General features: G+C 46.5%; 1 protein-coding gene across 2 annotated transcripts in view; it reads left to right on the forward strand.

The window, feature by feature from the left end:
• LOC131466906 (son of sevenless homolog 1-like) overlaps positions 1-11889 on the forward strand; it is a 28332-nt gene extending 16443 nt beyond the window's left edge. Inside the window, exons 11-23 of one of the 2 annotated variants that reach the window (XM_058640494.1) lie at positions 2406-2487; positions 2617-2733; positions 2810-2913; positions 4433-4655; positions 4759-4878; positions 5699-5861; positions 6051-6168; positions 6254-6426; positions 6573-6689; positions 6761-7034; positions 7142-7186; positions 10442-10563; positions 10883-11889. In XM_058640494.1, coding sequence (XP_058496477.1) covers positions 2406-2487; positions 2617-2733; positions 2810-2913; positions 4433-4655; positions 4759-4878; positions 5699-5861; positions 6051-6168; positions 6254-6426; positions 6573-6689; positions 6761-7034; positions 7142-7186; positions 10442-10563; positions 10883-11317 — 2093 coding nt within the window. In that variant the 3' untranslated portion in view covers positions 11318-11889. The remainder of the gene's footprint in view (positions 1-2405; positions 2488-2616; positions 2734-2809; positions 2914-4432; positions 4656-4758; positions 4879-5698; positions 5862-6050; positions 6169-6253; positions 6427-6572; positions 6690-6760; positions 7035-7141; positions 7187-10441; positions 10564-10882) is intronic. The other variant, XM_058640495.1, reaches the window with a different exon arrangement.
• Positions 11890-12208: the final 319 nt, after the last annotated feature.

Consider the following 12208-nt stretch of genomic DNA (forward strand, 5'->3'; position numbering starts at 1 on the left):
CAAACAAATGAGCAATTACAATTTTGAATATGACATTTATTGTGACTTCTTAACAATAAAAGAATAATAATAGGTACAGGCAAACAACTTCAAAGAATATTAAAATGAACCTTCTGTCATGAATGGTGACAAGCTCTCTCTCTGACTGAACCTCCCGGTGTTGGAACCTTTGGAGTCTGTGGAGCTTCTAGACACACTGTTTTAATTCAACTTGGAGACAAAATCTGCGGTTTATCTGCGTGAGCTCGCTAGCTCACCGGTTGGCCGTTCAGGTGACAGCTGAGAGCTGATAGCTGAAACCCGGTGTCCGGAGTGAAACCTTGTAGTGTTTCCACCTTTTGTCATAACAGTTTTCGTGCTCGTTTTGCAAATCACGTCGCTTGCTCTTCGTCTGTAATTCGAAACCCGAAATACCTCCAAATAGCAGCACCATTATTCTTTTTCTTGGCCACCAACTGCTCACTCTCCACCTGCACCGTGTCTGCCATGTTTTTGTTCAAATGTCTGTTTTGATGCGTAGCCTGGGTGGGAGAACACTACATAGTACGTACATGTAAGGGGCGCGATTGAGCAGCTGAACTAGGCTTGTAGACTCAGAGAGAAGAAGTTGGCATCATTATATAGCGTTCGCAAGGCAACATAAAATAATATATAATATACTGTTATAGTGATATTGTCTCAACTACATATCTCTTTCAAATATATACCGATATAACTCTTACTACCGGTATATCACCCAGCCCTAAGCAGCAATAGTAACAACAGCAGCAGCAGCTGCAGCAGTAGTAGTAGCAGTAGTAGTAGCAGCAGCAGTATCAGTAGTATTAGTAGCAGTAGTATTAGTAGCACTAGTAGTAGCTGCAGTAGTATTAGTAGCACTAGTAGTAGCAGCAGTAGTATTAGCAGCAGCAGTAGTAGTAGTAGCAGTAGTAGTCTAAAAATAATCATGTGAGCAGTAATATTTCATTACATTTTACACAGTGGTGTCATTTGAAACAGTTTCTGATTATTCATCCTTCTGCCATCGGAGGCGCTGTTTCTCTTCTCTCCTGTAAAAATGCGTACGCATGAACCAGAGTTTTGACAGCACGTTCTTTCAAAAGTCACAAACTTTGCGGAGAAATTGGTGTACACCTTTATAAATGAGGCCCCTGAACTGGTCTGGTCTGTTTAGGTCTTTGGTGACTTGGTTCTAGTCTGTTCAGGTCTTTGATTACTTGGTTCTGGTCTGTTGGAAAATAATAATAATGATAACTTAGATTTATAAAGAGCCTTTCACAGCATTACAGTAGTCCAGGCATGATGTAATGAAGGAATGGATGAGGATCTCAGCGACAGAATCAGTGAGCGATGGCCAGAGTTGGGAGATATTTTTGAGGTGGAAAAATGCAGATTTTGTGACAGATTTGATGTGAATGATAGAGTAGAGTCCATAATGACACCCAGGTTGCGAACCTCCGTGGACAGTGAAGTGGTGATGCCGTCGAGGGAGAGGACCAGATCTCCCACCTTGTTGAGGAGAGACTTTGGACGGACCACAATCAATTCTGTCGGTTAGAGGTCAACCAAGATTTTATTACCTAAACAGTTGATAAGTGATTGTGGAGGGAGCTGAGTGGATGGTGATGTGCTGAGATAGAGTTAAGTATCATCAGCATAGCAGTGGAAGTTTAGACCATGGTGGCGAATAATCTGTCCAAGCGGGAGCATTTATATGGAGAAGAGGAGAGGGCCAAGGACAGAACCTTGTGGTACACCTTGGCTGACTGGGGCTAGTGGGAGCATGAACCATGAATGGTGACAAACTGTTTCCTGTCAGAGAGGTAGGAGTGAAACCAGGACAGAGCAGTACTGTTGAGTCCAAGGTGAGTGGAAAGGTGTTTAACAGTAGCAGTTGGTGGCTAACGCTCCCGCTGAAGGAAATCAACCAAAACTTCCCCAAAGTCACATGAATCCTCGTGGTCTGGATCACCAGACGTCGTGAAGGCAATGGTGGCCCTCAGAAGAGCCAGCGGCCAGCCCGCTGGCGCAGGTAGCAACCAATGAGGCTAGCTGGGATATCTGACCGTAGAGGAGCAGATATCACAAAACAGCCCCACCGTATCAGCAAACAGGTCAGTGCACACCCAATGCACCACACAACAGTGGTTCTGGTCTGTGTTGACTCTGTTCAGGTCTTTGATGATTTGGTTCTGGTTGTTCAGGTCTTTTATGACTGTTCTAGTCTGTTTTGGTCTGTGATGACTCATTTCTGGTTGGCTCAGGTCTTTGATGACGGTTCTAGTTTGTTTAGGGTCGTTCAGGTCTTTGATGACTCTGGGCTGGTCGGTTCAGGTCTTTGATGACTCTGGTCTGTGTGTTTACCTGTGTTTACCTGTGCTAACCTGGTTTCTCTGCTCCCTCAGATCCAAACTTCGTGCGGACCTTCCTCACCACCTACAGGTCATTCTGTAAACCTCAGGAGCTGCTGGACTTGCTCATGGAGAGGTGAGTTCACATGACCCTGCAGACCAATCAGCTATTTGATCTCTGACTAACTGATCAATAACTGATGACAGCGGGTGATGACATCATGTTAGAATTAAGGTTCTGATAGTTCTGGTCTGGGATATTCAGGTTTGAAATTCCGGAGCCACGACTGAACAATGTGGACCAGATGGAGGGAGGAGAGCAGCTGCTGAGTGCCGAACTCAAACGCTTCCGGAAAGAGTTTGTACAACCGGTTCAGCTCAGGTACAAGACTCTGGTTCGTAGATCCTGGTTCTGGTCCTGGTCTTGGTCCTAATTCCCTCCCCTACCCCTCTCTTAGGGTGTTAAATGTGTGTCGTCACTGGGTGGAGCATCACTTCTACGACTTTGAGAGAGATTCTGATCTGCTGAGACGACTGGAGGAGTTCATCTGCTCTGTGAAAGGTGTGAACACACACTAACACACCTGAATATGCACACACGCTAACACACCTGAACACACACACACACTGACGGCTCTGAAAGCGTGTGGCATCACGTGCATCTGTGCAATATAGCGCATGATTTCCGAAAAATATATACTATACTATACTAAGTTGATATCAGCGCGATATCAACTGTTGAGGAATATTTAGCTGATTTGTCTCTGTGCATGTCCTCACACAGAGCGACACTGAACATAGGAGCTCAGCTTCGCGGCTGATGATTATGAGACTGAAACATTGAAATATTCTGATATGTTCACATACTCAAAACGGATGGAGCAAAATAACGCTATGATGATATGTTTGTAATCGCGCTGTGATATGCAAACTGTTGCTGGCAAACTTTGTATTTGACTTTATCGCCTCCACACTGTGATGTCTTTGACATGGATGTTAGAGGACAACTGACTGTAGCTCAAATTAAATAAAACCACCAACGTCCTTTAACGTTTAACCTTTAACGTACTAATCCAAAATACTGAAAAAAAGGGGGGTGTTCTCTGAAGACGCGCTGTAACATTTAGAACTGATAAGTTTTAAGTATGGATTTGAAGGATGGAGGAGGAGGATCTGAGGGAGCAGGAGGAGGTGGAGATGTAGAGAAGGTCAGAGAGATACAGAGGGGGTGATGTTGATGGCCTTGAAGGCATACTGGAGGTATTTGAATTTCTGAAATTAACCAGGAACCAGTAGAGTTGTAGGATGAGGATTCTGGTTCTGGTGAAGTTTATGGTGGGATTTGTGAGGGAGACCACAGAGAAGAGAATTACAGTTGTGGATGCAGGAGGTGACGAGGCTGTGGACAAGGACTGAAGTTGTATGGGGGTAAGGGAAGGAGGCGGAGTCACTTAATGTTGCGTAGATGGAAATATGCAGACCCGGTGATTATTGATTTGGGATTGGAATCATAGTGAGCTGTCGACGATGACACCCAGACTAAACCTGAGGGGAGGGGGAAACTTTAGATAATTTGGATTTAGTGCCGATGAGGAGGATTTCTGTTTTATCGAACAGATAAGTTGGTGAGGGAGAGGGCATTTGGTCTGCAGGATAAATGGAGCTGTGTGTCATCCATGAAGCTGTGGAACTGGATATTAAATTTGTTGAAGATATTGCCAAGTGAAAGAAGGTAGATTATAAAGAGAAGGGGCCCCGGACTGACCCCTGGGGCACTCCTGTAGTGACGAGAGGGCTGGGATTTGAAGGATTTGAATGAATTGATTGTAGGATTAAATATCAGCTGCAGTTGAATCAAAGTGAATGTGTGAACTTCCAGTTTTATATTTGATGTATTAAAACAAATCTACAGTTAACAATTATGATACTAATGTTTATTACAGACAAATATTTACTGTTATGAAAAACATTGACAGTAAAAACTGAATATTGATCTGTTGACAACTTGTACAAGACTTTGAAGAATGGTGCAGATTAAAACTGTCCTACACTATTCAGATGGATGATGTCATATGTTCCAGGTAAAGCGATGAGGAAGTGGGTGGAGTCTATCACAAAGATCATTCAGAGGAAGAAGCAGGTGCAGGTGAGTGCATCCAGTCACAGCATCACCTTCCAGAACTCTCCTCCTCCAATCGAGTGGCACATCTGTAAACCAGGAAACATGGAGAACTTTGACCTCATGACACTGCACCCAATCGAGATTGGACGACAACTGACGCTGCTTGAATCCGATTTCTACAGGTGAGTCTCCCCCTGTCACTCACCTGTCTCTCACCCCTCATTCAACTGTCTTTCACCTGTTACTAACCAATTATTTGTCACTTACGTGTGTGACATCATCAAGGGCGGTGCAGCCATCAGAACTCGTTGGCAGCGTCTGGACTAAAGAAGACAAAGAGATTCACTCTCCAAACCTGCTGAGGATGATCAGACACACCACCAACCTGACGCTGTGGTTTGAGAGGTAACTATTTGTCTCTTCTATATGTTCACCTGTAGTCTCTCAACTCACCTGTAGTCTCTCATCTTACCTGTAGTCTCTCATTTCACCTGTAGTCCCTCATCTCACCTGTAGTCTCTCATCTCTCCTGTAGTCTCTCATCTATCCTGTAGCCTCTCATCTCACCTGTAGTCACTCATCTCTCCTGTAGTCTCTCATCTCTCCTTTAGCCTCTCATCTCTCCTGTAGCCTCCCATCTCACCTGTAGTCACTCATCTCTCCTGTAGTCTCTCATCTCTCCTTTAGCCTCTCATCTCTCCTGTAGCCTCCCATCTCACCTGTAGTCACTCATCTCTCCTGTAGTCTCTCATCTCTCCTTTAGCCTCTCATCTCTCCTGTAGCCTCCCATCTCACCTGTAGTCACTCATCTCTCCTGTAGTCTCTCATCTCTCCTTTAGCCTCTCATCTCTCCTGTAGCCTCCCATCTCACCTGTAGTCACTCATCTCTCCTGTAGTCTCTCATCTCTCCTTTAGCCTCTCATCTCTCCTGTAGCCTCCCATCTCACCTGTAGTCACTCATCTCTCCTGTAGTCTCTCATCTCTCCTTTAGCCTCTCATCTCTCCTGTAGCCTCCCATCTCACCTGTAGTCACTCATCTCTCCTGTAGTCTCTCATCTCTCCTTTAGCCTCTCATCTCTCCTGTAGCCTCCCATCTCACCTGTAGTCACTCATCTCTCCTGTAGCCTATCATCTCTCCTGTAGCCACTCATCTCACCTGTAGCCACTCATCTCACCTGTAGCTCACCACCTAGTGAGTCGGCTGTTCCGATGTTTCTCTCAACAGGTGTATCGTAGAGACGGAGAATCTGGAGGAACGCGTGGCAGTTGTTTCTCGGATCATCGAGATCCTGCAGGTTTTTCAGGACCTCAACAACTTTAATGGTGTTCTTGAGGTGGTCAGTGCCATGAACTCGTCACCTGTGTACAGACTGGACCACACCTTTGAGGTAATCATTTTATGTCAGATTCAAATCACAACATCAATCATCTCAAGGCTTTTCATGTGAACTGGGATGTTACAATATGTGAAGAACACTTCATAAACCCTACTGATCAGCGCCATCATCAGACCAGATCTGCAGGTGCAGACATCACATATTGTCACATAAATTCATGTTGATGTTTGTTTTTTTCAGCAAATTCCAAGTCGACAGAGAAAGATCCTGGAAGAAGCTCATGAGCTGAGTGAAGATCACTACAAGAAATACTTGGCTAAGCTGCGGTCCATCAACCCCCCCTGTGTGCCCTTCTTTGGTACAACCTACTTTATTGTCATCTGTCCATAACACTATCAGGTATATGGCATCATCAGGTGACTCTCACACCTGTGTGTCCACAGGAATTTACCTGACCAACATCCTGAAGACGGAGGAGGGAAACCCTGACTTCCTGCGCCGGCACGGCAAAGACCTGATCAACTTCAGCAAGAGACGGAAAGTGGCAGAGATCACTGGAGAGATCCAACAGTACCAGAACCAACCGTACTGTCTGAGGGTGGAGAACGACATCAGGGTCAGTCCGAGCCTGGACCACTGTGTTCTGTCTGTTGTGTGTTCTGTGTTCTGACCGACTGTTGTGTGTTCTGTCTGTTGTGTGTTCTGACCAAATGTTGTGTGTTCTGTGTTCTGATTGAATCTGTGTTCTGGCCGGCTCTATAGAAGTTCTTTGAGAACCTGAACCCACTGGACGACATGTCAGAGAAAGATTTCGCAGATTATCTGTTCAACAAATCTCTTGAGATAGAACCTCGAAATGCCCGATCATTACCTCGATTTGTGAGTATCACCATAGTAACCAAAGCTGAAACAACTCATTCAGCAGACTCAACACTGCCATCTCTGTCCAGGTGAAAAAATACACCTGTTCTTTGAAGTCTCCGGGGATTCGCCCCACGTCAGCAAAACCTGGGACCATGCGCCACCCAACACCACTGCAGAACGAGCCCCGTAAGATCAGCTACAGTCGCATTCCTGACACTGAGGCTGATGGGAGCGCTGTCTCTGCTCCCAACTCTCCCCGCACCCCCCTGACTCCGCCCCCCACCTCAGCCGCCTCCAGCTCTACTGACGTAGGCAGCGTCTTTGATTCGCCACAGGGTCCCAGCAGCCCCTTCCACTCCAGTAAGCCCTGCCCACTGACCATCTGACATGTTTCAGTGGTCAATCGATTGATCAGAGTTTATTTTCATCATGTTCCTCCTCCTCACAGTGTTTCTCCTCTTTCACAGACTGTGACAGTATCTTTGCAGTTTTCTCTCTTCCTCACGGTCCACGTTAGTATAATACTCCTGACTGTTCACCTGTGACTCACCTGTGTGTTCACCTGTGACTCACCTGTGTGTTCACCTGTGACTCACCTGACTGATCACCTTTGACTCACCTGACTGTTCACCTTTGACTCACCTGTGTGTTCAACTGTGTTCACCTGTGACTCACCTGTGTGTTCACCTGTGACTCACCTGTGTGTTCACCTGTGACTCACCTGACTGTTCACCTGTGACTCACCTGACTGTTCACCTTTGACTCACCTGTGTGTTCAACTGTGTTCACCTGTGACTCACCTGTGTGTTCACCTGTGACTCACCTAACTGATCACCTTTGACTCACCTGACTGATCACCATTGACTCACCTGTGTGTTCAACTGTGTTCACCTGTGACTCACCTGTGTGTTCATCTGTGACTCACCTGACTGATCACCATTGACTCACCTGTGACTCACCTGACTGATCACCTTTGACTCACCTGTGACTCACCTGACTGTTCACCTTTGACTCACCTGTGTGTTCACCTGTGACTCACCTGACTGATCACCTGTGACTCACCTGACTGTTCACCTTTGACTCATCTGACTGTTCACCTTTGACTCACCTGACTGTTCACCTTTGACTCACCTGACTGTTCACCTGTCACTCACCTGACTGTTTACCTTTGACTCACCTGACTGTTCACCTGTGACTCACCTGACTCTTCACCTGTGACTCACCTGACTCTTCACCTGTGACTCATCTTTGACTCACCTGACTGTTCATCTGTGACTCACCTGACTTTACTTGTGACTCACCTGTGTGTTCACCTGTGATTCACCTGACTGTTCATCTGTCACTCACCTGACTGTTCACCTGTGACTCACCTGTGTGTTCACCTGTGACTCGCCTGACTGTTCACCTGTGACTCGCCTGACTGTTCACCTTGGACTCACCTGTGACTCACCTGACTCTTCACCTGTGACTCACCTGACTCTTCACCTGTGACTCATCTTTGACTCACCTGACTGTTCATCTGTGACTCACCTGACTTTACCTGTGACTCACCTGTGTGTTCACCTGTGATTCACCTGACTGTTCATCTGTGACTCACCTGACTGTGTTCACCTGTGACTCACCTGTGACTCGCCTGACTGTTCACCTGTGACTCACCTGACTGTTCACCTTGGACTCACCTGTGACTCACCTGACTCTTCACCTGACTCTTCACCTGTGACTCACCTGACTTCACCTGTGACTCATCTTTGACTCACCTGACTGTTCATCTGTGACTCACCTGACTTTACCTGTGACTCACCTGTGATTCACCTGACTGTTCATCTGTGACTCACCTGACTGTTCACCTGTGACTCACCTGTGTGTTCACCTGTGACTCGCCTGACTGTTCACCTGTGACTCACCTGACTGTTCACCTTTGACTCACCTGTGTGTTCAACTGTGTTCACCTGTGACTCACCTGTGTGTTCACCTGTGACTCACCTGTGTGTTCACCTGTGACTCACCTGACTGTTCACCTGTGACTCACCTGACTGTTCACCTTTGACTCACCTGTGTGTTCAACTGTGTTCACCTGTGACTCACCTGTGTGTTCACCTGTGACTCACCTAACTGATCACCTTTGACTCACCTGACTGATCACCATTGACTCACCTGTGTGTTCAACTGTGTTCACCTGTGACTCACCTGTGTGTTCATCTGTGACTCACCTGACTGATCACCATTGACTCACCTGTGACTCACCTGACTGATCACCTTTGACTCACCTGTGACTCACCTGACTGTTCACCTTTGACTCACCTGTGTGTTCACCTGTGACTCACCTGACTGATCACCTGTGACTCACCTGACTGTTCACCTTTGACTCATCTGACTGTTCACCTTTGACTCACCTGACTGTTCACCTTTGACTCACCTGACTGTTTACCTTTGACTCACCTGACTGTTCACCTGTGACTCACCTGACTCTTCACCTGTGACTCACCTGACTCTTCACCTGTGACTCATCTTTGACTCACCTGACTGTTCATCTGTGACTCACCTGACTTTACTTGTGACTCACCTGTGTGTTCACCTGTGATTCACCTGACTGTTCATCTGTCACTCACCTGACTGTTCACCTGTGACTCACCTGTGTGTTCACCTGTGACTCGCCTGACTGTTCACCTGTGACTCGCCTGACTGTTCACCTTGGACTCACCTGTGACTCACCTGACTCTTCACCTGTGACTCACCTGACTCTTCACCTGTGACTCATCTTTGACTCACCTGACTGTTCATCTGTGACTCACCTGACTTTACCTGTGACTCACCTGTGTGTTCACCTGTGATTCACCTGACTGTTCATCTGTGACTCACCTGACTGTTCACCTGTGACTCACCTGTGACTCGCCTGACTGTTCACCTGTGACTCACCTGACTGTTCACCTTGGACTCACCTGTGACTCACCTGACTCTTCACCTGACTCTTCACCTGTGACTCACCTGACTTCACCTGTGACTCATCTTTGACTCACCTGACTGTTCATCTGTGACTCACCTGACTTTACCTGTGACTCACCTGTGATTCACCTGACTGTTCATCTGTGACTCACCTGACTGTTCACCTGTGACTCACCTGTGTGTTCACCTGTGACTCGCCTGACTGTTCACCTGTGACTCACCTGACTGTTCACCTGTGACTCACCTGACTGTTCACCTTGGACTCACCTGTGACTCACCTGACTCTTCACCTGACTGTTCACCTGTGACTCACCTGACTCTTCAACTGTGACTCATTTTTGACTCACCTGACTGTTCATCTGTGACTCACCTGACTCTTTACCTGTGACTCACCTGTGACTCACCTGACTGTTCACCTTGGACTCACCTGTGACTCACCTGACTGTTCACCTGTGACTCACCTGTGACTCACCTGACTGTTCACCTGTGACTCACCTGACTGCTCACCTGTGTTTGTCCACAGTACCTTTTGTCTTTGGGGCTGAGTTTGTTTCATTGTGGACATTTTTAAAATGTCTTGTTCTTACCAACAAGGGTTATTTTTTATTTAATAATCATTTTTATTTATTATTTTTAGCCTCCAGCCTTTTCCTTGTCCTGTTTCCATAGTAACGGTTTGTCTCCATTAAAGCCATCAGCTGTTTCTAACATTCTCTCAAGGACAAGAATATTAGGAACAGTGTCATCACAGCTGACCATGAAGATGTCAGCTTGTCTCAAACGTGTGTGTGTGTGTGTGTGTGTGTGTGTGTGTGTCCTCTCAGGATCATCTTCAGTCTCCTCCATGATCAGTTTTACTCGGGGTTTAGATGATACCCCGGTTCCTCCTCCGGTTCCTCCACGAAGACGGCCAGAGTCAGCACCTGCGGAGTCCTCACCCTCTAAGGTACAACACTGCTACAGTGGGACTAGAACCTGTGAAAGACTGGACTAGAACCTGTGAAAGACTGGAAAAATGTGTTTGACAGTTGATTGACGGGTCAGTTGGTCTCTTGTTTGTCCTGTCTCTCTGTCTGTCTTTCTGTTTGTCTCTCTCGCTGTCTCTCTCCGTTTGTTTCTGTCTGTCTCTCTGTTTGTCTCCCTCTGTGTCTCTCTCTCTTTGTCTCTGTCTTTCTCACGCACGCTCTCTGTCTGTCTCTCTATTCGTCTCTCTCTCTGTTTGTCTCTCTCTCTCTTCGTTTGTCTCTGTCTCTCTCTCTTCACAGATGATGTCAAAGGTGGACAGCCCCCCAGCTGTCCCCCCTCGTCAGCCCACCTGTAAGCTCCTCCCCCCTCGTTACTCGTCGTCCTCCCCCCCTGACAGCCCCCCTTCTCTGCCTCCTCGGGAGCCCCTCAGTTCTCCTCTGCACCTCCTCCCCCCCCCTCAAGGTCGGCCCCGCTGTGACCTCCATCCTCAGGCTTTTTTCCCTTCCACAACTTCCTCCTTATCCTCAATAAGCTCCGCCCCAGCAGCCTCCTCGCCCCCCCCTGTCACCCTAGGTCCTGCCCCCGTGTCCAGGAAGACGCCCCTCGCCTCGCTTGTTCCCTTAGATGGTCCCCCTGTGCCCCCCCGCCACAGTGTCCCCAAACTTCCTCCCAAGACCTACAAGAGGGAGTCTCTGAGCCACGCCCCTCTACTGGACACACCCCCTGCACTGTGATCATTTGGCATCATTCAAGTGACTGTGTGGAGGGGCGTGGCTAAATGAGCAAACACTACAGCTGATTGGATCAGCCAATCAGGAGGCTCTGATCCAGACTGATCATGTGATTGGAAAAACATTTATGAAACATTTGTCGGTGATTGGATCATCATTTTGTTTGTTTGTGAACTGGGACCTGGTCAGAACTGGGTCTGATGAGACCAGGTCCGGTTTGGACCAGATTGTGTTGCCACTGGATTTTGGATAATCCTCAACAAACTGATTTGGACTCTGAATCTGAGGTGTTAGATTATCAACAGCCTTCAGGTACTAGACCAGAACCAGAACCACAGCGGTTCTGGTGGATTTAATGTCTTTGACAGTTGATGGTGTTAAAAAAAAAAGTCATGATGCCTTCTTCAAAACAAGGGAATAAATGTGTTTGTATCCAGTCCTGGTCTTCATTCAGTCCACTACAGTCAGTTTTGGGGAGTAATTACATGTAACGACGTTACAAAATGTACGTAATTGTAATCTGTTACATTACTGGGAGAAAATGTGTCATTAAATTACAGTTTTGCTTTTGGAAATTTCCATGATTACAATTTTATTTACATAAAAATCGCGGCAAAAGCTCGGATTTATCAAACAGCAACCGATAACGTAATAACGGCCTCTTAATCATTTAAACGTAATCATTTAGTCATGTGAAAAAATTAGGACACCCTATGAAAACGTGTGTTTTTTTAACATATTTAGACATATGGATATTTAATATCAATTTTAACAATACTGAGAAATTCAAGTAATATAACTAAACAAGTAAAACTGAAGAAAATACTTTTTAAAACTTTCTGTAAAACGTAATAAAATAAACATGCAATTTCTGGTGAGGAATAAATTAGGACA

The sequence above is a fragment of the Solea solea genome, chromosome 10, assembly GCF_958295425.1.
Source record: "Solea solea chromosome 10, fSolSol10.1, whole genome shotgun sequence".
NCBI classification, from domain to species: domain Eukaryota; kingdom Metazoa; phylum Chordata; class Actinopteri; order Pleuronectiformes; family Soleidae; genus Solea; species Solea solea.